This window comes from Polypterus senegalus, chromosome 10, assembly GCF_016835505.1.
Source record: "Polypterus senegalus isolate Bchr_013 chromosome 10, ASM1683550v1, whole genome shotgun sequence".
Taxonomy (NCBI): domain Eukaryota; kingdom Metazoa; phylum Chordata; class Cladistia; order Polypteriformes; family Polypteridae; genus Polypterus; species Polypterus senegalus.
The window spans coordinates 81,142,726-81,169,378 of NC_053163.1; the positions used below are offsets into that span (position 1 = coordinate 81,142,726).

At 36.5% G+C, this 26,653-nt stretch overlaps 1 protein-coding gene across 8 annotated transcripts in view; it reads right to left on the bottom strand.

The window, feature by feature from the left end:
- The window catches only part of diaph2 (diaphanous-related formin 2), a 1,278,655-nt gene that overhangs the window by 403,213 nt on the left and 848,789 nt on the right, over positions 1 to 26,653 (bottom strand). For all 8 annotated transcript variants that reach the window (XM_039766010.1, XM_039766009.1, XM_039766012.1 and 5 more), the window contains one exon: positions 15,699 to 15,828. In XM_039766010.1, the coding sequence (XP_039621944.1) occupies positions 15,699 to 15,828 (130 nt within the window). The remainder of the gene's footprint in view (positions 1 to 15,698; positions 15,829 to 26,653) is intronic.

Sequence of the window (26,653 nt, forward strand, 5' to 3'; positions counted from 1 at the left end):
ATGACAAGCCAGAGATGACAGTTCTTTCTCACAATTAAAAGAATGCAAACATATCTTCCTCTTCAAAGGAGTGTGTGTCAGGAGCAGAGAATGTCAGAGAGAGAGAGAGAGAAAAGTAAACAATCAAAAATCAATAGGGCTGTTGGGTTTTTATGTATGTAAAGCACCACGATAAAGCTGCCGCAATGAAGGGATCAATGTGAAGGTGGTCTTTCAGCATTTTTTAGAGGAGCGTCCGTATCTTCTAAGCAAACAGCCACTGTGCAAACAGCCCCTCTGCTCAAACCCCCTCCGTCAAGAGCAGAGAATGTCAGAGAGAGTGAGAGAGACAGAGAAAAGCAAACAATCAAAATTCAATACAGGCTGTTAGAGCTTTTAAATGTGCGAAGCACCAAGTGGGAAGCATATCGTATATCATTGAGGAGTTTTATTTAACACGTAATACGTGCTCTGATTGGGTAGCTTCTCAGCCATCCGCCAATAGCGTCCCTTGTATGAAATCAACTGGGCAAACAAACTGAGGAAGCATGTACCATAAATTAAAAGACCCATTGTCCGCAGAAATTTGCGAACCAGCGAAAAATCCGTGATATATATTTAGATATGCTTACATTTAAAATCCGCGATGGAGTGAAGCCGCGAAAGTCGAAGCGCGATACAGGGAGGGATCACTGTACTCATCTTTAATTGTGCCTGTTGTATTCTAATAATAGCATCTCTCAACAGCCACAATAGTGTTCAATGGCAATTCAATTTACTGTCTTGTCCAGTCTTATTTTCAGATGCTTATGTAAGCGATCTGTTGGCACCTGCACGTACAGCACGATGCTACTGCTAATTAAGAAGGCATCTATGTGGGAAAGGTAGGTGTACTTAATAAAGTGGCCACTCATGGCAAATCTTTTGGGAGGGTTAAAAGCTTTATAAAACCTTACCCGATACTTTTAAAGAAATTGAAATTCAAAATACATCTTATGTATTATAATGCAAGAGTTGTGGAGCTGTTTGTTACTAGAATTAATATTAGATTTCAATTACATGGAAGTGTGTCACTGCAAAGGGTCTAATGTACCTTAATGTAATTTCATAGGTACAGCAGTGATTTAAAACATGACTGTTCCTTGGTATCTGAATGACATGATTTTTAAATAAACAAACATGTAAGTCTTTAAAAGTAGACGGTAACCACTGCCCCAATTAAAATGTCCAAATGTGTTAAAATGAATAAAATGCTATTTTGCTAAACCTAACATTACTTATTAGTTTTAAATAAGGCAGTCATATTTTGGGGGTGCCTCGGCCTTTTTAGAACAGACATCTTCTGATTTTTTGTCTGAAATTGCTCCACCTTTCTTCACGGCAGTGAAGAGTCTTTTTCCTTCTCCTCAACCAAATTGTCCTAATAATGGACAAAACAATGACCTGAATGTTTGCCAGCCCTTGCTACTCATGAGAGTTTTACAAGTTACTTGAAATAACTAATGCAAACTTTTAGATGGTAAGTTAGAAAAGCATACTGTATGTGCCAGATTCTCACTTACACATGCCATTTTCAAACCAAGGAACTGCTTGTTACCATAAATATACATTTTTTATCACTGCTGTGTTCTGGCAACTGAGGTTCCAATTTCAAATTCCCTAGAACAGATTTCTTATGGCATACGAAACAAGATCCAATCCTCCCGAGAAATCAAATGTGAGGCAGATGCAAGGACCAAAAAAAAAAAACAGCTATTTGTTGTTGAATTTTTGTCTATGGTATCAGAAAAGTTTAGTAGTTTATAAAGAATTTAAGGCTTTTATGTATCTGAGTATATTTATATACACAGTATATATGCAAAAGTACATACAAAACATAATAAAAATGTCAACAACAGAAATAATTCTTCCATTCAAAAAGATAACTCATATCAGAGATGTGAATGAATGTTGTAATAATTGTGAGCATCAAAGGCATCCTCTATAAGACAAACGTAAACTTGACACATTCAAGTGTAGTGCTTTCATTGAGTTTTATAGGATTCTCTATTATAACAATACAATATGAAATTATACATGAATGGACTCAATAGGCTGTTTATAAAGTGAAAGCATGCGTGTGGATCATATCACCTGAAATAAAAAAGCTCTTTAACTGAGTAAGAAGAAGAAGAAAAAAAAAAAATCATTTGAAATGTACCTAAGTATAGCCCAAGGGCATAGTGTACCTCCAAGTAAAAATAGAACTCAGTTTCATGCCTACTAGAGGGAAATCACAATGAAACAGAGAGCAAAGTCAACACCTATATGTGAACTGTTAGACTGCTTTGAGCTAATGAGAAAGACTTTGGGGAAGCCACACTGACTGAAGATGGAATGTATTTGCATGGATCTACACAGACATGAGCTGACAACTGCGATAAGAAAAGCTCTGCTTAAATACCAACACTACTGACCCCTCTGCGCCTTTTCTTGTCAGGGCTGTCTAAAACTCAGCATGGGAAAAAAAAAATTCTTTTCCTATATATCTACTTTGTGCTTGCTGCAACTGAAAAGGTCTAAACTAGAGCTTTTATTCGCCTTTCCTTGCCTCACAAGCAAGCCAACAAAAGCTATTGATGTGAATTGGTGGATGACCAGATAAACGCAAGATGACTAAACTGTATTCAAGAAACAAATCCAACTTATCTCGAGTTAACTGTAACAAACTAGGAAAAATCTGTCTCTATAAGAATGCCAGGAGATGTAATTGTTTGCTCGCAGGGCTGGTTAGGCAGACGGGAAATGATAAATTTTTTAGGCTGTTTAGCACAAGACCTAATCATTGGGAACATTAATGCAAGAATAGTGAATTTAACTCGGGGATTAAATGCCATTATTAAGTGCTCGTCTTCTATCACAGCTTTGTGCAAGAAAGGTACTGTATCCAGAAGGCAATTATAAAATGTCTTTGCTTATAATGTACCCATGATATTACATGGTATCTGTAACAAATGTTACATATGCATACTGTTTGCAGCACCTTTTGGCTGAGCAGCTACCCAAGCTAACATTCAGCTTAGGCTTTGCAAACCTGGAATATATGAAGCCTGTTAAACAAATGGACTATTTACGTATCATTTGTCAAAGATACTTAAGCTAATATCTCAGCAAAAAAAATGGGGCAAGCAAAGACCCCATAAGCGGTTAAATATTGTATATGTAAGTGTTAGTAAATCATCTTCAGTGGTTCATCTTAAGCATATTGGGATTCAGGTATTTTATGTGGATATGCTTGCTCCTGAAATACATTTACTATACAATTTTTTTCAATTATACACTCTCCAAAATCCACTGGCTACAGATTTACTGCTTGAGGAATATGAATAACAACACTAAATACCAGTCTGGTAAGAATCTTTGTTTTCTATAGCCTTTTTTGAACAGAGCTCAGAAGGGAGACTGATTGATTTGTTTATGTATAATCCTTTATTTTAAAGTGTCTTATAGGTAAGTACTGCATTACAGATCCACCTTTAAACTAAACTACTATAATCTGAAAACAGAAATAAAGAGAAATGAGAGGAAAAGCAATTTTATTAAAAGACATAGTCATGTTTGGCCTTTATCAAATCTCTAAAACAAAAACCATCTGGCATTTAGAAGAACAGTGTGTCCTAATACATATTTCACTCATGATTTTATCACATTACTGATTCACTTCAGTAACATTTTCTCTTTTCATTGTTGATTAAAACCTTGTACTTAAAATACTCGAGACATTCTTAACCATAGTTTTAAACTCCTTGGCTGTTACGGGGGAACATTACTTTACAAAAAGAGTTAATATCTTAGAATTAATAAAACAAGACAGTAGACAATATATGTCACCAAAGACCTGAACTGTGCCCCACACTGCCCTAAGTGTATTATTGTAGTGAACTAGATCACTTGCTCTCAGAACTGGCCCCGGAGAATCGCAGTGGGGACTGATTTCTGCTTCTCAGTCAAAGCCTATTATTGCCATCTTTAATGAGTCAATCAAACTCAGCAGTGGGTGTTTTACTTTCCCAGGATACTGCATTTAGCAAGGATACTCTGTACTTTAGGACATTAAGAAGTAAAAGGGTCTGGCTGTTGTTAACACATACCTCTAGAGATGGCTATAAAGGTGGAACCACAATAGTTAGCCCCTTACAAAAGTTATCATTATTTCAGGTCAGAAGGATGTTAGTGGAGAGAGGCCTCTTTAAGAGTGTATCTGAGATAAAAGGCATAATCAACAGATAGAACAAAAGTCTGAATATACAACCTAATTGTATACTCTGAAAAAATGTCAAAGACTGGCTAAAGGCAAAAACCCTGTTAGGCATTCTCCAGCCAACATAGACACCCTAGGAGATTTTTTTATATAGTTTGTGGTAAGAACAGACCATTTAAGGAAATATTTTCCACACAAATATTTCTCAAATTCTACACTTTGGCATTTGAACCTTCTCATGCAGTATGTAGGAAGTATGATGAGGTGTGTAAGCACATTTCATTTGACTTCATACTATTAACACCGCAACCACATAAAATCCCACTCAGTCCAATTCAGGGTATGTTTCTAACCACGAATCCTTGATTTAATATGAACAAATTGAATCATTAAATGTCCAGTGTTGATAGAAAGATCATTACATCTGCCCTACGAGGCTTTGTAATTGTGTGAATCTGAGTGGCAAATGAAACTTTTAGTTAAAGAATATCCTGGAGGTTTTTAAAGGCATGTTTAACTAATTTAACTAGCATATTAGCCAAAATATGACACTGATGCATTAAAAAATCCTGAGTGAATTTGACCGCAAGAAATGGAAAGCTACTGACCCTCTCAATATCACCTGCTCTTATCAGAGCTGTAAAATCAAGAAGAATACATTTTACCCTGAGTGACCAGCACAAAGTGCTATTATATCATATGGTAAATGATAGGAAGATTAGGAGTTCATGGTTATAATTTACCATCATATAACATTACCTTTCTCACTCTAACAGAGGTTATCTTAAGGAAAGAAATCAGCCTTTCGGATGTAGTTTTCTTAGAGAAATAATTTTTCCAATCAAGTTATAAATAAAACCTTTGTATACTAGTCAGTGTTGTGCAAGTTCACACCTCACAAGAACTAGCTCAAAGTTTAGTTCACATAGATTAAAATGTATAAATTCACGTTCATAGTTCACATTTTCAATTTTTAACTAGTTTGTGTTCAGTTCATTTTGTATTTTTTAAGGAGTGAGAATAAATAACCCATTAGTTTACTTTCTTCAATTTTACATACCATATATTATTTTCTGTCCACCCTGGCCATCGGACCTTACTCTTATTCTATGTTAATTAATGTTGACTTATGTTTATTTTTTATTGTGTCTTCTATTTTTCTATTCATTTTGTAAAGCACTTTGAGCTACATTTTTTTTGTATGAATATGTGCTATATAAATAAATGTTGATTGATTGATTGATTGATTGATTGATTAGGCTAGTACAGTGTTCTTGAATAAAATAAAATAATTATGAAGACTTTTTTATTTAAATACATTTTATTGAGTTATACCCAGCAATAAACATGTATAACCATATATGATAATATCTTCCCGGTCAAAAAAGAAATTAAATACAGGCAAAATTCCAATACAACGAACTCCCAGGGACCTAAAAAATATTTTGTTGTAATGAGATTCTGTATTTGTTACTATAGTGCATTCTTTAACTTGCATTCAGGCGTTTGCAATCATTTCAATAGCTTCTTTTGAGTTAATTTTAATCTCCTCCTGCCTACAAGTTATGCTGACGAGAATTTTTCTCAGTATTTCCTTGCAATAATACACTTTCAGGGTGCGAATGATACCCAAATCCAATGGCTGAAGCTCTCATTATCTAAATGAGGAAGCATGTTGTGGGCAGCACAGTTATCAATCAGGAGCTGAATCATCCTTTTCTTCTTCATATTGTGAAGTTTCTGAACTCTTTTGAGACGCCCCCAATTCCAATCGATGCTTTTCAAATGCTGACGAGCAATAAGCAAAAGGTATCACTGAAAACCGCATGAAACAAAAAAGTCAAAAAAAAAAAAAAAAAAAAAAACAGTATGAGGAAAGTTCAAAGAAAGAAAAAAAAATGACAGTGTTTCTGTTTGTGCTCAACTGAGCTGTGGCCACAGAACTAACTGCTCTGTGGATGATTCATTCAAGCATTTCAAGGTCTTTTGTGCACTTCGTTGTAATGAATGTATCTGCTGAATGTACTTCTTAGTAACGAGATTTCTATAGACTTGTGTCATATGGGGAAGCTGTCGGGACCATAAAAATACTTTATTGTAATGAAAATTTTGTTGTAAAGATATTCGTTGTAATGGGAATTTTACCTGTAGATGCAAGTATACATATAAATTACCGCTCTATTTCCAACCGTGTTACTGTGGAACCAGCATGTAGGTAAAAGAACCTATTACACTGCCGGTCAAAATTTGCGTCACATATTGCTTGTCCAACAGGGAAAAATATAAAGTGGACTTGCAAAGTACAACGTTTTCCTAAAAGCGAAAGCAGAACTTCACCGCATGCTCATGTCAGCGGGGGTGCAGCTTAAGCTCAAGCAGGCAAACACAGACAGTGCCTATTTGATTTTACGTTATTTTTTCTGAATACGAATAAATATTCATAAAAATCCATTATTTGTGCTTATCCAAATACCATATTTGGATTCAGCTCCACCCCTACATTACAGGGTAAGGCAAAACGTTTAATCTGGACCTAAACCAGATCTAGAGTGTCACATAAAACTGAATCAGCTCACGTTCAAGTTCTTCACGTTCAAGTTCTTCACTTGCAAATACATTATGTTTAGTTCACCATTCTTAGAAAAATGACCTTATTCAATGAGTGTGCTCTTTTGAACTAGTTCATGCACAACACTGATACTAGTATAGGTCATATACAAGTGATATCAAGTGGGACTTGCACAGGAGGTATATAAACATCAAAAAGATAAGTGTGTTATGACTTGACACAGTGGTCAGTGCTGTTGCATCATATATTTGAGAACACTGAGCTTAAATCCATGATCTGGTCACTTGCAGGCTCTGCCCATGCCTCCTTATAGTGTTTTTTTTTCTGGACACTGCAGTTTTCTTCTCCCCAATCACAAAGTAATACAGGTTTAGTGGTAATTTAAACTGGGGAAGCTACGCTGGAGTCACAGTGTATGTGCCTGTATGTGGCCTAATTTGGAAAGCTTTGGTCCTGATTCATTATGATAGGCTCCATCTCCATGACAATAATGAGACAAACTAGGTAAAGAAAATAGATAAATGAATTAACCTTTATAACACCACCATATGAAACCATTAACAATCCTGACTTCCCAGAACAGCACCCATATTGATGACGGGTCACAACTGCACATATTCCCTTACCATTGTAACTGAACACTACTATTCTAACGAAAGTTATGCCCCACAATCTACTGTACTTACTTCATCAAGTGTATACAGAGTTTTTGGCAAGTGTCAAGCTGATGAAGCTGAGAGGTCAGAAGATGATATGAGGTAATGAATAGTTTGCTGCTTTTTTTAAACACAGATGGGTCTCAAGTTACAGCAGTCTTACGTTTTGGCAGATCTACAGATACAAAAGAGCACATAAAACCTGTGACAAATGGCCAGGGTCCTTGTCCGGCCGGAATGCCTCTTCACTGAGAGGACCGGGGGAGCAAGTATTGTCAGAATGGTTCCTCCCTTGGGATGCTAGATGGCAGCCCCCATGGGTTGCAATGGTGCCACGGACTCCCACATTGCTTCATGGGAGATGAAGTTAGAAACAGTCCTGTGGGATTCAGGGACACTGCCAGTGGGTGCTAGAGCTGCTGCTGAGCCTTGGAGAGCAGCTCTTCCACCACGCCCAAATGAGCTGCCAGAATTAGGTCAACGAGTACCTGGAGCACTTCTGGGTGCCTTATAAAAGGAGCCAGTGCCCACTACTCGGAGAGCCAGAGTCGGGAGGATGGAGAGCTTGTGGAGCGAAGGAGAAAGAAAAGAAAAGACAGAAGACTTTTGCTTGGACACGGGAAGTGAAGAAAAATAAAAAACAGCTTGTGGTTTTATAAGTGTGCCTCCTGTGTCTGTCTGTGTTGGGTTAAGCGCTAGAATAGCTCCATCTATTGTCACAAACCCCAAAATTTTACTTTTCAGCTGAATTTCAAATACATTTCCTTTAATGATTTAAGCTAGTTTTGAGATGTATAAATATGTAGCAGTTGTCACTAAAACCGAACAATAGTACAGTACTGCACATACTCTCACCATTTTTAATCAAACTGTGCTTTCATGTGCATGTGTCATGGAATGTAACACACAATGCCATACAATCAGTCCCATGACAGACAACCTGCTAGATCAGCAGATGTCTCTTTAGCGGTGTATTAGAAGCTGCTGCTTGTACTGCCCAATGTCATAAGTATGGATCGTTACTCTAAGAGAGTTAGATGTTGGGACATCTCTTCTGAGGGATCAATCATTTTCTTTTCATACCATCAATATGCATTTTTCATCTCTATGATGCACTGTACCATTACCAAAATCTCTAGGATTTTAAAGCATTAGGCCAACATCATGTACATTCCCATAGTTCAGTTTAGTTTATTATTTGTGCTTTGTGATTTAAAGTAGAATAATACTGCTTGCTTCCATGTCATTTTATTAATAATTTCGAAAAAACTTTTGTAAAATAAGTCATAAAGCATTATGTATTTTTGCAGATTTTTCCAAAGATGGACATTTTCAATGCAAGTTCTGACATATAAAATGAGGTTATGAATTTCCACAGGGATGGAACTCACCTATAACCAGAGGCCTGTCTGTTCTTTTATTTCTTATTATAAATGTCTGTAACTGTATACATAAATTTAATTGTACAGGGCTAAATAAAATTTGTATAGAACTTTAACTGGGTTAAAGTGTTAGTGTCCAAGGAAATACAATTATTCATTGGACAAACACTCCGCCAGAGAATGAATTTACACAGGTTCCACATTAAACATGGCAACACAGATGTTCCTGTAGCGGCCCACTTCAACAGCCATGGACACTGTGAAAGGGATTTTAAAGTCACAGTGCTTATGGGCAACTTCAAAACACAGCAAGAGAGAAAAGAATGGGAAGCTTTAATTTAATACATTACAACATGGTTTGAATAAAGACAAGTTTGATGGCCAGATATGAGGACTGTTTGCATCTCTCAGAATGACACATACAACCTGACTACAGATCCACATTGTATTGAAAAACTCATTAGAAACTTCAAAAGACTTTGTTGGACAGTTATCTTATCCAAAGATCTTGACAATAAATTGTTCTTCTCTCTTGTTAAATGAACTCTAGCCCGAAGGAATCTATTAATTTTTTATATTTAAAATTTTTCACTTAAAGATTTACCAATGTTGTTTCTTGTCCTAGTGTGTATATAAACACAGCGAACTCCAGTTTCTGCATTACATCTTGCCTGAAGAAGGGGCCTGAGTTGCCTCGAAAGCTTGCATATTGTAATCTTTTTAGTTAGCCAATAAAAAGTGTCATTTTGCTTGTCTTTTCACTTCATTGTAAAAGTAAAATTCAGCCATGAAAGACAGCTAAGAATCATTGCTTGGACAAACAGTTTTACTGCTTCTTTTAACAACAGGTAAATACTATTTGTCAGTTAAATTTAATGTTAATCCAAGAGAAGGCACGTGGGTCTCATTGTACAGTCTGACATACTGTAGGTAAACCTCAGTGACTTGGGCTGGGGAACACACATTTTGATGAAGATGTGGTCAAAGGCTTGATACATTTGATAATGGAGCCTGCATTTCATTAAAGTAATATTTTTTAAACATCTGGGGAACCAAGCACTTTCCTTTGCCAGGACACAAGGAGAATAAGCAGTCTCCTTAGCATATAACAAACATTTAGAAAATTATTTGGAAATACTAGTCTGGTATTATTTTTTTTTAATGGAAAAAGGCATTTATCCATGTTAAGGTGGACTAAGCCTTAGCTGTATTCCTAACTTCTTTCACTGTTTCCTGCCCCTTTTCATACAAAGAGTCTGTCATTAGAGGTGTCTTCTTTCAATGAATTAATTTACACTAGTGTCTAACGTGCTATTGGTGCTGAGTTTATGAAGGCAATAAATAGATTTGTTAACAGTCACGATCTCTAGAAAGAAATTTAATGTGACCAAAATGGAACTATGCCATCTGAATTACTGAAATAAATTGGCTGTCCTAAATTAAAAAAAAAAAAACAAAAAGTGATTGTTATGTTGTTTAGCAAGTGTTAAACCTTCACACTAGAAGGTGCAGTTGATGGAAAAAATAAACTGGGATATATTGGGCATTGTTTTGCGGAGTATGTTAATCATATACAAGATTATTCTGAGCCTCTGGTATGATGACAGGATATGTCTAATATGGCAGTGCTGGTGTACATTCATTGAATTACTGACATAAAGATCCTATCCCACGTATCTGAATCACTTTGGATGTACAGTGCCATCCACTATTATTGGCACCCCTTGTAAAAAATAGTAAGAAGGGATAGAAAAAAATCATTGTTTGCTGAAGAACCATCATCTTGCACTGAAAAAATGAGAAACATCTGGCTTTTAATTGAAACAGTTTTCAAAAACAAAGCCCTCATCAAGAAATACATTTTTTTAACAAAAACAAATGTGCCACAATTGTTGGCACCCATGCATTTAATACTTTGTACAACCTCCCTTTGCCAATATAACAGCACAGAGTCTTCTCTTGTAACCTTTTGGAAGGTTGGAGAATACAGAGCATGGCATGTGAGACCATTCTTCTTTACATAATCTCTCAGATCACCAGGGTCCTAGGCCCTCTCCTATGAACCCTCTGCCTCAGCTCACTTCACAGTTTTTCAATAGGGTTCAGGTCAGTGGACTGAGATGGCCATGGCAGAACTCGGATTTTGTGGTCAGTTAACCATTCCAGGATTGATTTGGACATGTGTTTCGAATTATTATCCTATTAGAAGATCCACTGACAACCCAGTTATAGCTTCCTGGCAGTGGCAAGCATGTTTTGATTTAAAATCTGCTGATATTTAATGGAATCCATGATGCCATGTACCCTAACAATGTTTCCAGGGCCTTTGGAGGAAAAACAGACCCACAACATCACAGAACCCCACCATATTTCACAGTTGGGACAAGGTTATTTTTATCATAGCCATCCCTCTTTTAACACCAAACCCACTTTGCATGTTTAATGCCAAAAAGTTCAAGTCTTGTTTCATCAGACCATAGAAAACGATTCCATTCAAAGTTGTAGCAACGTTTTACAAACTCCAGGTGTGTACGTTTGTGGATAACTGACAGAAAAGACTTCTTTCTGGCATATCTTCCAAATAATCTATTGGTATGGACATGCTGCCTGGTAGTGGTTCTGGAGACTTGATAACCCCAGGATTTTACTTTTTCTTGCAATTCCCCAACAGTGATCCTTGGAGATATTCTTGCCTCTCTTACCATCCTTCTCACTGTACATGGGGGTAAAATAAACTTGGGTCCTCTTCCAGGCAAGTTTGTCACAGTTCCAGTTGATGACCTCTTTATTTATTATTGCCCTAACTGTAGAAATTGGCATTTTCAGTTGAGTAGCTATTTTTTATAACCATTCCCTGAGTTATGAAGGGCAACACACTTCTCCCTCATTTGGATTGAATTCTATTTTTTTTTTGCCATGATGATGGTTGACAAAGGAAATTTGGTTCTGTGTCTCTTCACAGTTGTATCCCAGTTAATCAGGAAGTATTTGATTTTTGATGGAAAGTTCCTATACACTCCAATAAACTTAACAATGTCCAATTTAAATAGGAAACATGCTTCAGTTACATTGTCCCACATTCATTTCCAAGGGTGCCAACAATTGTGGCACATGTGATTTTGTAAAACAAAATGTATTTCTTGCTTTTCTTTGAATGACTTCTTTCAATTTAAGTCAGATGTTTCTCATTTTTCTCAGTACAAGATGACGGTTCTTCAACAAACAGTGATTTTTTTTGTAACGCTTCTTACTCATTTGTACAAGGGGTGCCAATAATGGAGGACACTCTAGGTACCAGAGTGTTAATCTTTAGCAACTCTTGTAACTCTTTCTGGCATTTACTTGCCAAATAATTTTGGTATAATATTTAAAGATCGAAACAAAAATATCTCATTTTATAGCAAGACAAGTGACACAAAAAAACGTGTTTTTTTAAAAGTTTGGGTTTGTATTCCAGAAGGTATAATTTAACATTCAGTTGAAATGGAAGCATATTACATTATCAATTTACATTTACTGAAACTCAATTAGAATGTGTCATGCTTGATACGAAGACAAATTCTTTGTATTGCTAAACCTACCCATGGAACAGCAAGATAAACAGATCATGATGATATCCTCACAACACCTGCATGACTCTGTATATAATGCAGCAATTAAAAGGATTACACATTCAGTAGATCCTTGGCCTACTACATAGTGCTGTTTTACTTTTGTTAAAAAAATCTTTTTTGGCACATCATAAACCAAAAACACCTAGTATGCTAGTTCATAATATCAGGATTAACAAAGGCCTTCTAATCATTAATACATTTTATTCGATCAAACGTTACAGCCTTAATTTGAGTTTCTTAATGTTGCTTGGCCTAATCTCTCAAGTCAATGCTTAAAACAAGGGATACTTTAAATCAAGCTGTAAAAATCCTCAGAGCCGCATGTTTAAGTGTTAGCCACAGGAGAAAACCAATAAAGGATTTATCAAACATGTCTTGTAAACTAGGAAGGCTTCCAGGTCATGGAAGGAAGTAAAGCAAGCTGGCAACATTTCAAAGACCTAGGACAGAGGGTTACATTAATTAAGATTAATTACTGTAGCAAGGTAAAACATTTAGAGTTGCATTTACCTTTCTACTAATTGGCCAATCAACAACCAGTAATACATGAAATTGATTTATCAGCATTCACATTTATCAGTACTAATAAAATGTTTAACACTCATACTGTATATAGTGATTTCCAAAAGGTTACTGCATTTTTTTTTTACTATAGTAGTCCAATTTAAGTTGAGGTGTATAGTCATGTACACAGTAAAATAAGATGAGATACTGAACTGCCCGTCTCCCCTACATAATATTAATAACAGATAACGAATACAATACTTCACATGAAATAACAAAATCAAACAATGTTTATAACATACACACATCCAGCATGCTCATGTATTTGTCTGCACAAGCTATGGGGTGGTTTTATGACTTGACGCTAAAATCTGTTTCTGAAATTAGTGCTAATGCTAATGTTTTTTTTTCCTTTTTGTCAGAATGGAGGAGGGAGAAAAGTGATAATGCAGGATGGCTTAAATAATAAAGTGTATGTTTTATTAACACCATGAACAATGGGGAGCTGTGCCCCAGTAATATTCTGCACCACCTTCTTCACCCTTTGTTATATTCTGTAGTTCTAAGGCATGCAGGTGTCATACCATGATGCTATGCAGCCAGACAGAATGGATTCCACTGCACATTTAAAGAAATTGTTGAGCATTTGTGACAGAGGTATCAGGACTTTTAACTGACACCTAATGCAGGAAAGATGCTCTTGAGCTCTGGTGATGACAGCTGATATGTGCTGTGTCCACTTAAAAGTTGTCAATGAATTAGACTACAAGAAATGCAAAACGCAAAACTGCTGTCCCTCTAAATATCACTAGCTCTGAAACAGGCAAAGCTGAGGTCATCCTTCAATTACCAGCTCTTTGGTTTTGCTGACATTAAAGATGTTGTCCTGGCATCATTGTGTAAGAAGGCATATCTCTCTATTTTTATATTTCTGTAATCTGTTCCATCATTGTTGGTGATCAGACAAATGATGGTGGGGTCATCAGAAAATTTAATAATGTGGTTGTAGCTGTGTTTACCAAGGAGGTTATAGTTATACAAAGATTACAATTGGAAGATCAGCACACGACCCTTTGAGGTGCTAGTGTTGAAGAAGAAAGTAATGTCTGTACCTGTGTTGTACAGGAAGTTATGCTGCTCTCAATACGCACATACTGGGGTCCACCAGCTTGGAAGTTCAAAGTCCAGTTCTAGAGTATAAGTCTAAATCTCCAGCTAGAAGATCAATGCTAAATGACCACAGGTCAATAATGCCATGCAGGTTATGTATGGCATAACAAACAGTGGACTTTGTGCACTAAAATTCTTTTTAGAATTTGAACATTACCAACAGAACTGGTTGCTAAATAGAATGCATTACAAAACCTGAAAGGGTCACTTTATTGAAGTCAGGAATAAATAGAATTGATCTTATTAGTCATGTCCAGGGAAGACTGAAATGTTTCATCATTGAAAAAGGCAATGGTTAAAAGATTGCAGAACTGTATTTGCGAGCACACAGTATGATGTCTAATCCCTCGTTTCTGCTGTGTCTCCAGATCCTTGTTAACAACTGCAGTGCTGCTCCGATAGAAGTCTTGTTTTACTTATTCATTGTGGTATTTAAATTAGCCGTCTTTCTTTGGGGGATCAACATAGGATTCTCTGTTGAAAACTAAAGAACTTTAACTCAAGTTAGGGTAAGAAAGGCCCATAAGTGCAGGGGTTCACTTAGACCAATTACTAAACTGACCTGACTAACTCTATCATAAAAGAGCTGCTACGATTCTGGTGCAAATTCTACTTTCTTAACTATGCTACTGGCCATTTTCCCTGTCAAACCCAGAAAACTAATTTCTATCCACATAGAGATATCAACTGAACTGTTTCACCTGATTTCCTTCACTGGTATGGGGCAGCATTAGCATCAAAGAGGTTACCAATTCTCAAATATATGATGACCACTTCTGATTACTTTCACATATATGGAACTTTGCTTTCCAGAGGAAAAAAAAAACATTACCATTTGTTGCACACAGCATGCCAAAGCAAGAGTATTAATATTCTGCACATAGCTATTGCCACTTAACCTTGACAACCATGTTTTATCAGAGCTCAAAAGTAATGCTATTAAACTGCACTTACTTTAAGGTAATTCCAACAATAATAATACCAGGCTAAAGAAAGGTAAAATTAACAGAACGATATGTCTCTACAAGTGTTTGAAGTTGAAAGCAATGTAAAAATGAATATCCAATAAGCATTTAAAGGGCTGGCTCCAAGAGTTTGGATAAATATAGGTGTAATGTAGAGGTTGTTAAAATAGCAAAATTTTAGTTTTAAGAAAAAGACTTTCATTTGAAAAAAAAAATAGTTTAAAAGGCTCCAATATAGAAGTAAAAATAAATAAACACAAATACTGCAGTTTTGTGATTTTCCTTAATAGGCTACAAAACCTGGAGCAAAAATTAAGACATGAAAACAAATGCTTTTGGTGAAAAAAAATTACAATAAAATCAATATAAGAGTAATACATCATAGAGGATTTTAACATTTCACTGACACAACAAGTAATTTCTTAATAATAGTATTACAATGCTATAATATAATTAAACATTATGTTTTCATAATTATAGTCTGTTGTTTTTCATGTTTATGTTTAACTTATTCCTTAGTTAATAGATTAACTGTTTATCAAACTAATGTATGAATTTACTCAATTGAACACATCTCTTCATTGCATATGACAAATGAAAAAAAATCTTTATCAATTACCTTTGCTGGCACTGTCCACATGGGTCAACTCATCTGGAAACTTCAAGATTTCTGGATATTTCTCTTCACATATTTCAGAAAGAAAGTGCAGCAATGTCATTTTCTGATCAGCGGACTTGGTATCTCTAAGCTGAAAAAGTAAAAAGACTCTGCTACAGCACCTTATATTGGAGTTTAGTGTTGCTTATGTGTGGTACACAAGTAATTCTAATTAACACCATATAAGACTGCTCAGTCTTCTTTTTTCTTTTGTCATGGTATAGTACACTAATATGAACAGTTTCATGTCTTTGTACAATAATACACAGTATTATTAAATGTCTACAGCAATAGTTTGAGACACCAATGTAAGTAGTACTTTTGGTACAGATGGCAAATACTTTTTTTATCCAAACTAACGCTTTTATTTGAGTTCATGCAATAAAGTCACATGATCTAAAACTCCAAAAAGTAATTCTACAAAGTGAAAAAAGAATAAGAGATTCGAAATCCAGGATTACATTCATCACTTGTAACATCACAACCAATTCAAACACTAATTGTAAAAAAAAAAAAAGAGAAAAAAGTTTTAGTCTCAAACTTTTTAACTTTGGTCTATTTTCAATTCAAACAAAATATGTTAGTAATTAAAGTATAAAAAGAGCCTGGATTGTTAAAAGATGTGTCACACAAAATATAAATCAGGACTACAAAGTAAATTCATTCTCTCCCACCAAATAGTTCAATAACTGACAGCTTGCCGTTTGCTCTCCTTTGTCTTTCCAAGCTGACAGAACCCTCAGCATCCCTTGTTTCTGCAAATAAGACTGTCAGCTAAAAGCAAATGTAAAATGGAAAAATCTTGTGCTGCTTAGCAGAAACTGGATGAAGTGTGATTTTTCTCAGGCATGAAGCCCTAAAGAAAGACCACAAACAGGTCACACAAGAATTGCCAACATTGCAGACATTTGCTGAGTGACGTGGTGTTCATCTCTGCATTTTCACGTACTAACCTTAAAGCTACTGATATTTTAAAACTTATGGGGGTGCTTTGTTACATACTTATTTAAAACATGTGGCTAGGGCAAATATTGAACTCAGCCAAGATCAGCTGTATTAAGACGTCTACTCATATTAGTCTTTTTATTTTTATTTCATTTACTACATCTTCATAAAGTAGCCTATATCTTATTTGTTGGCATGACCTCACATCCTCCACCACTCTGTCCTGAAACACCATATTTTAAGTGCATAAAGTCCTCAAAGTGTTTCTTTGAGAAAAAGGAAAAAAACCTACATCTTATGTCCCATAAATATTTTGCTGTGGGGTTAGACATTGACCCATATTGCCCTCACTGTTATCTAAATGCACCTGGCACATTCCTCCAAATAACCTGCAGCTGTTCCTTCTTCTCTTCTTTCTGGTCCTTCAAACACCTTTTCCACAGTTCTATCTACAGATATTTTTTCCTCATCCCATATATTTCTCCTACTGTGCACTTCTCTTCTGTTTCTCTTCTTCTTCCTAAGGTTCTACTGCTGCAAATGTAGCCATGGCATGAGGTGTGGCAGAAAAGTAATGAGACTGATTTTTTATTTACCAAAGTTTTTATTTTTTTCAAACATCAATGTTATCCCCTTCAAAGTAGTTCCCTTGGGCAGCTACACACCGATGGAGACGTTGTTCCCCCTGTTGGTAGCAGCGCTGGAAATCTTCAACCGGTATGGTCTTCAGCATGTCCGTTACACTCTTTTGGATGTTTTCTAAAGTCCCAAAATGACGTCCTTTGAGGACATTTTTCAGTTTAGGAAAAAGGAAAACGTCGCACGGACTGAGGTCAGGTGAATAAGGGGGCTGGGGAACCACAGGAATGCCTTTTGAGGTCAAAAATTCTGTTATGGAGAGGGCAGTTTTTCGGCACCATTTTGGCACAGACCTTTCGCATGTGCAAATGTTCAGTCAAAATTTGATGAACGGTAAATCTGTTCAAATTTAATTGTTCACTCAACATTCTTAAAGTTAAACGACGGTCTGATCTCACAAGAGTGTTCACACGTTCGATGTTTTCATTGGTTTTCGAAGTTGAAGGCCTCCCTGAATGGTGTTCATCTTCAACGTGTTTTCTGCCTTCCAAAAATGATTTGTGCCAGCGAAAAACTTGAGCTCGGGATAAAGAATGTTCCCCATAGGCCTGTTTTAACTTTTCAAACGTTACACTTGCCGTTTAATGGCACAACGTTGCTCCAAATTCCGCTGTTCCATTTTGCGTGACGCACAACCAAAAACACAACTTCGCTAATAGCAGTCAAAAAAATCACGTAGTTAACGGAAGGAGTTGAAACTCGCACTGAGCTATGGGAGGGTACTGATACACATGCTCTATCAAGGACAACAGCGCAACATTGCCAGATCGTTTGCAGTGTTGCCAGTCTCATTACTTTTCTGCCACACCTCGTATATCATGGAAAGGTCCCTAAACATCTTTTCTTCAGTTTCTGAGAGCCTAACCTTGTACAACCTGGCATTTTGAACTGTATCGTGATTTGACAGGTCATACACCCGCAATGGAAATTTAGGTCTTCCACTCATCTAGTGAGAGGCTGGGTAGCCAGTGACCAGTGGTGTAGAAATACTGACTTACTAGCTTTTTAGTATTAGCCCAATGGCTGGGTGGAATGTAGGGGAAATGGGCACCAATGGGTATGGTTTCTTCAAAATCATTTGTAATTTTTGCATTTGTTCAACTCAATAAACAGTAACCACTATGTCTGAATATTAACAGCCACTGCATGATTCAAAATGTACTGCATGCAAACCTACTCAGTTAATTAAATTCAAACACCATTTAGATTTAAGAATTACATTGCTGAGCTCTCAATAATGACCACTTCTCAAACTAATTTTATCACCAGGCCTGGTGAGTCAAAAACTTGCATTTCAATTACTTCTTGGCACAAGTGAACGCTCATATAGTCCATAATGCTGGAACAAAGAAGGACCGTTCTGATACACTGAATAAATTATAAAATCTTTAATCAAAATAATAACTGTCTACACAACCTTTGCAGACAATCCTTTTATTTCAAAGGAAGGAAAACAATCTTTTCAGCAATTGAGTAGTAATTGCAGCACTGACATCAACATTACTGTAAATGTAGATCAAACAACTTAATTTAAATTTCCTGTATCTCCAGCATCTACAGTTTCTTGATGCACACCCAATGACACTTTCAATGTAACTAATGTCTGTAATTTTGTGAATCCATCAACCAATTTTACATTTTAATCTTATTGGCACAAACCCAGTCACATGCAGACTACTTACTAATCAACTCTATATATACAAAATCATAAGCCTAAAAGTGCAACGATTTTGTACAATGATTTTATGTGACGTTTTTATGTGACTTTTTTGTCACACTTTAAATTGGGCTTATTTTAAAACCTTCATATATATGTTTGGTATCATTCTTTTCAGAATTTACCGAACTTTAATGTGATGATGTTACATTTTTAGATTCTTATTCAGTTTTTAAATTATAAACAAAAAAATATCAAGAACTCACATCCCACAAGACAAAACTTTGTGGCAAGAGATTTAACCACGCCCGGGGCCAGAAATAAAAGACAAAGAGTAGGACAACTGCTATACAGGCTTTTAAACGTTTGAAGCGCCGCACAGAAGCAAGCCAGAAGCTGATCGAGCAAAGAGGAGGTAAAAAAAAAAAACTGTATTTGTCTCCCATTGTATCACCGTTTAAGAGGCGGTTTCAGAGGAGCGACCGTGTCTCCTTGGGGTGCGTTCTTCACAACGCGAGCGGCTGTGGCATAGCACCGCCTAGGGGGGTTGGCGAGTGAAGAGAGCAGGGGGCGAACCCCCTGGTTTCCCTATTATTTTGTAACGGTGACCAATAATCCCACATTTTAGTATTACAAAGATGTAGTTTACACAATACAGCTAATTTCCTCAGAAGTAGTAGCATGCCCCATTGTGGCTCTGTACACATCCATACTTAAAGAAAGGCATTTCTGCCATTAGCTGAATAACTAAATATCTCCATCATTTTAGGCAATCTGCAACAAGAAATACTGTGCATTCCTGGAGTACACTGTAACAATTGAGTAGTACCATTGTGGTGAAAATCCTCCACATCTGTAAGCATATTTGTAAGAGCAAATGGTTTGTTTCTTTTAGCCACCCACTGATTGGAAGTTGGAATTCGATTGTAATTGACCATTGATACGGCTGACCACTGTTCATCTCAGAACTTAGAAAGGTCTTACATATTCAGACTAAAGTTTTCTTTAGATTTCTCAAATGAAGTTTTAGTTTAAGACTTTTACACAGGGAAAAAAAATACCAGACTCCCCAATTTTCATGAACATGTATAATTCTCCAACCATAATTCAATTTTTGTGACAACTGTTAAGTTAAGCTGTTAAAAAAAAGTCTTGAGAGAATTCTTGGTTTACTCTCTGTGAATAAACTATTTAATAGATTTCTTAATCCCAATCAGTCTGGCTTCATTAAAAACTGATTTACTAGAGATAACTTCCTTCACTTAGTTCATCTAGTCAATGTAATTCTTTGCATTAAACTCCCATGTGCTCTTCTCTCTCTGGATGCTGAAAAAGTCTACAACTGTTTAAATTAGGATTTTCTATGTCATATCCTTGAACACATGAGTTTTGCCACAGATTTCATTTATATTATTAAGCCAACATATTCTTTCAATATTTAACAGGGGCTGCCACCGGGAGTATCATCTACTTCAACTCATTAGTCATGACCCTTCAAAATCATACTTTGACTTCCCCTCTAAACATTCATAGTAGTAACATTCTTTTATTTTGTAACTATGAAAAATGTAAAAAAAAAAAAAATTATTTATTTATTGTAATGAATTTTTCAGTGTCAACAAACAACAGTATACTTACAGAATAGATCATGATTTAATAAATTCTTGCCCAGGTCGACAGAAATTTCACATGACCAAAAAAAAAAAAAACAAAAACACAAACAGTGCAAAAGCAATCTAATATAACCTTAACTTCAAACCACTAAATGCCCTAGAGAGTGTGAGGCAAATTAAATAAAACAAAAGACAAGAAATAAATACCAAGAAGAGAAAAAAAGAGGTAGAGACCAAAGCTAATTGAAAAACTAAACTGGAAATTAGCTGGATGACTGTGATCTATTCTTCCTGGTAGCTTTGTGTTCTCAATCACCAAGATTCATTACATGTTTAACTCCCACCACAGCACACTTCCAGATGTTCATGGTGTTGTAAAAGGTGTTCTTTCTTGTAGCTGAGGACAGCCCCTGGCGATTTAAATAAGAAAAGTGTATGAACCTGTGGCATAGGATCACCTACTCAGGCCCCTTTCACCTTCACATTTCAAAAGCCTTTCTAGTAATTTTATACAGAAGATCCATCAGTATTTATTGATTTATTTACTATTTATTAACCTTTTAGAGAATACATCATTAGTGCCAAGTAAAATGAAAAAAAAGCAGATTTTAAAAATAAAAATGAAGTATGACAGACTTTTAACCAGATATAAGCCAGACGAGACACTTCAAAACATGTTAACAGAAGTACTAAGGTGACCTTGGGAAAACAAGCAGAAAAAATGGTGAAGGGAGAGATTCATGGCACAGAAATTGCAAGGAGTTCAGCGCAATCTGTACAGCCACTGAAATGGGTAAAGTGTAAACTGGGATTTTTGGGGAAAAAATAAACAACAATTTTTAAGGGAAGTGTTATGAAGATGAAGGACAAATTCCAATGACCAAATTAAAATGAGACATAAGGGGTTAAACAGTAAATTAGAAAAAATGAATTAAAAAGAGATGGGGACATAGTGGAGGAAGAATAAGTAAGAGTAATAAGAATAGGCACATAATGCAGCTAGAAGTTAGTAAAAATATTTCCAAAGAGCTTGTGGAAGCCTCTGCTTAAGCCAGGTACTTATAATGTTATTCATAAAACAACATTATAATAATGGGGAAGAGCTCAAGTCATTCTCAGTTATAGGCTGGCTCTACAATGCTATGACATTTGAAAAATCGTGGCAAAATTGGCTTTGTACAAATTCTGCAAGATGTAAAAGCCTGAAGAGGAGAAAATGATGAGGAGTGTTCAAATATAAATAGGAATTTATGAGCTACACTTCATTTATTTAGTACAATGAAATGACTTACACACTCTTTTTCTATGTACTCTCCTGCCACTGCAAGTCACTTGCTCCAGCGCTAAGGAAGCTTCTTAATCCCAGAGGAGTAGACATCTATGCTAACCCATTCTTGCATAGCGTCAATAACCTCCTCATTCAACTTTGCATTTTTCCCTCCTAAAATTTCCACAGATGGACCGAAGAGATGATAATCCCTCTCTGAATGACTTGCGCCAATCATACATTCTAGACCAGGGGTGCCCACACTTTTTCGTGCTGCGAGCTACTTTTAAAATGACCAGGTCAAAATGATCTACCTACATTAAAAATGCTATCTTCTTATATAATACGCTACCGTGGCTGTTCGTTTGTCTGTCCAGGATTTTAAATCACCCGTAGCTCGCAAACCGTTTTACCTATTGACTTGAAATTTAGTACACATATACTACATGACGTCTACTATCGCCTTTCGGAGAGATGATTTGTATTACTCTTTTTATTTTTATTTTACTGTAGAATCAACTCTCAGTAGTGCGCAGCAGGGCGGCAGTGCGCCGCATGAGTATGGATGCCATTCTCATTCCCTACCACCTTCGCTAATCATTCTTGAGACAGACTGATGACTTAAGTGCCAGCTTAAGTGAAAAATTAAAGAAAACGTACTAAGTAATTGCAACACAAAAACTAACTTAATCAGTTTTAACGCAAAAAGATGAAGACGAAGGAAGAGAAGCAGCGGGCTGCTAGGGTGGAGAAAAGAAGATCTGCTCAGGAAGTGCTGAGGTCCCGGGCTCTCCAGGCATTGGGGCGCCCCCTGGCGGTGACTACGGGCCCCTATATGGTTGAAATTCAAAGCTCTGCACTTGTGGCCCCCAAAGCAACCAGGGTGGTCGCCCCCTTGTGGTCTGGAGGAGGCGCAAGCCCTCCCCCGGTCCTCCTGGGCGTCCCGGCTGGGTACCACCCTCAGCCATATGCCATAATGTTTAATGACAAGGAGAAACTCCTTTTTCTCCAGCTAGGGGTCTTGAAATCTCAGCAGCAATTTCTACCTAGCCAGCTGTCTCAACGAAGGCCTCTTTTATCATCTCTCCATCTTGGAAGGACTTCTTATGCTAAATGATTGAGTGACTCACCTGGATCAATGCTTCTGTGTGTCTGCCTTTGTTTTTGAATTCAGCCGAGTGAAAAATGACGGCTCTCCGATTAACTCTCAGATCGCTTTTCAGAAGGAAGTCAGTTTCGTAGTTTTTATGAACAGTTCAAAAGTGCCTTTCCACATTTTCCTTCTTTGAAATAGCAATGATAGTTTGACAGATCAGACAAATGCAAAATCCTTTTACAATTCCACATTCAGCCCATAAGCAACAATTTTTTTTTTAAATCCCTTCTTTAGTCGATATAAATTGGAAGGCTAACTAGATCACTTAGATAGCCGGAGTTTTGCAGTAGCTTGCGCGTTTGATCGTGCATGCGGGATGACTAGTGTGTCAGACATTTTAAAAAAGTTACTCCATTTTTCAGTGAGCCCTTACCTTACTTTACCTTACCTATTTGTCTCTGCTATGTTGAGGTTTATTTAAATGTACAGTACACATTTCACCATGTATAAACAGTGTAGTTATACTGTATACCATCTATTAACATCCTTAAATAAAGATGGCATCAGAAGCCTCAGTTGGCAGTGTGGAACAGATCTTGCATTTCTTTATTTCCAGTATTATTACTTGGCCTTTGCATGAAGTTACAACAGGTCCAGGTACAATCTCCAGGTGCTTAATCAGTAGGGTAAAACCTTCAAGGTCCATCTTAATTCAATTAAAAATTTAATGTGTAGTAAAGGAATTTATTGTATGATAGCCTTCTCCATTTCTTTTTGCTTTTCTTTCATTAGTAACCAAGCCTTTTTTTAAATCTATCTATATAGATTTTGTGATAGCAACAAATTTAACTGGTTTATTATGAACTACTGTAAGAGTTTAATGCGGATGTGATCCTACTGTATATCTGGGATGACCATGCACTACTGTCTTACTCTATATACCATTCATCGATAACTCATGCCCTGTATTTCTACCCAAATCTAATTACTTAGTATTATTTTGTACCATTCATGCCAGGAAAATGTACCTTACACCACAGCAGAACCATCGAATCTTTTCGCAAGAGGAAGCATGTTTTAAAATCATTTCATGTACATCATACATGTTGAGGTCATGGTTAAGGCTGACTCCTCTGACAAGATGGCAGCATATACCCTGCACTACACATAAAACTGATTTTTTAGAAGTAATAGGGCTAAGAACTTCAAAATCATCATAGCATTTCCTTAATGAAATGTGTAATGGCCAGTTGTTACTGGAACTTCATTCTCTGACCTTACTTTGATATTTGCAATTAGATTGTTCAGAATTCTTGAATTGTTTTTTTTCTAACATACTGAATCAATGCACTGGATGTCATGGTCAAAAATATCGCACTTTCATCCTTACTCCTTAATTTCCCCTTGGCAATGATGACTTTCACTCCAATTTTCATGCCAGCATCACCATAATCCTTGTACTTTATGAAATATCAGCAAGTTATCCAGCCTTGAACAATAAATCTCCCAGTAAATGTGCTCCATAATTCAGCCTTTGCTCAGAGTTATTGAAATCTTTTCTTTAATCTTTCTTTAATCATTTTTGTACATGACATTAACCATGGTGGGATGTTAACTATTATATCAGTGACCAGTCACCTGTATGAAGCATAACACTTTATGCCTTAATTAAAATATTTTTTTAATGTTTATTAACATACTTATTAATCTTTAAGGTAAATGGGTAAATCAGCGTTTCTCAACCTTTAAGTATTTGCGACCCGAGTTTTCATAACCGTTTTACTCGCGCCCCCTAAATTTTTTTCAAAGGAGCCCACTAATACCAATTTGTTCTTTTTTAATTAATGATATATCATAGATGCATATTTTATTATACCTACTTAACTTTTATCGACATTTATCTAACTCTATATTTATTTTTCTAGTATCAGAATGTAGTTTAAGTTAATTTGTTTTGGTTTCAATAAATGTATTTTTCATATTTTCGATTCTTGGTTTTTTTTCACATCTTCGCGCCCCCCTTTTTGTTACTTCACGTCCCACTAGGGGGGCCTGCCCCACAGGTTGAGAACCACTGGGTTAAATAATTTACCATTTAAAGTTTTTGCCTTTTTAGTCCTGTATTCTTATTCTTTTGGGTTTTACAGTTCACTGAAAAAATGTCTTGGAAACACACATTCTTTTATTGTTCTCTGTGTAAAATTGAGATTTATTACACTGATTTAAATATGAATTAATCCTGCTGCATTCAAAAAACACATTCGTCAATTATCATAAAATCCTATTAAATACTGAAAATATTCACTCATCATGATGTGCTGTATGGTGATTAGCACACACAAGTAAACATTTCACTGTACACATGTGACAATAAGGACCCCATAAACCTATAAAATCATATATTAGAAATATGCTTATTTTAAATTCAATTAGATTAGATACATTTTACTAACCCCAAGGGAAAATTAGGATTCACACAGCAGCAGAAGCATAAACAATTTAGACAACAGGACAAATATTATAATCAACTGATTGATAAATAATAAATAAATGTATATAGTGCAGAGGACGGCATGGTGGCGTAGTGGTAGCGCTGCTGCCTCGCAGTTAGGAGACCTGGGTTCACTTCCCGAGTCCTCCCTGCGTGGAGTTTACATGTTCTCCCCATGTCTGCATGGGTTTCCTCCGAGTGCTCCGGTTTCCTCCCACAGTCCAAAGACATGCCGGTTAGGTGGATTGGCGATTCTAAATTGGCCCTAGTGTGTGCTTGGTGTGTGGGTGTGTCCTGCAGTGGTTTGGCACCCTGCCCAGGATTGGTTCCTGCCTTGTGTCCTGTGTTGGCTGGGATTGGCTCCAGCAGACCCCCGTGACCCTGTGTTCGGATTCAGCGGGTTGGAAAATGGATGGATGGATATTGTGCAGAAATTGCAAAAGGAACTTAAAAGGTTTAAGAGTTTAGTTTGGGACATCGGGTGGAAGCATTGAACTGCCTGATAGTAATGGGCAGTAAAAGTCCCGAGAGGTGTTTATTAGCACACCGTGGTGGTGTGGCTCAATCTGAAAATGCCTCCTCTAATTTTGCTGCCATCCTCTTTACCACTTAAACTTATGAAGTGAAAAGAAAAGTATAGTCTTCTTCTGTTTGCAATTTTTACATTGCTTTTTTTATATTTGTAAGTGGTTGCCAAATGGAAAAAAAAAGTTTCCTGCGGCAGTGGCACCCCTGATTTGGCACAGGGCAGTAGGTAAGTCATTCATGTTTATGAACCTCAGAGATGAAGGTGAGTCACACAGGTAATAGGAGCCGTTCTGCTCATTTTAGTGTAGGAATGAAAGAGCTGTCAGACCACATTATTTTTTTAAGGTGAAGCCTGTTAAGCGGCCAGTTACAAAAGAGTGTACATTTTCATACAGTAACATCATTTTGAGCAAAGCATGAAAAGACCTACACCTAAACAAATATGGTGCTACAAATGTGGCAAACCACGGAGTAAGATATCATTCTGTCTCCACCATCAGGAGGCCATGAAGTGTAACTATAATAGTGGCAACAGCTACCGTGCATATTCTCTGGCTATTCATTCTTTTCTGTCCTCCTATAGTGTGAGATTGTCGTTCTTCTTAAAAGGCTCTCACATACTTTGGATGTGATAATATGATTGGCAGACTCCACTGTTTCAGACTTCAACAAATTTAAAA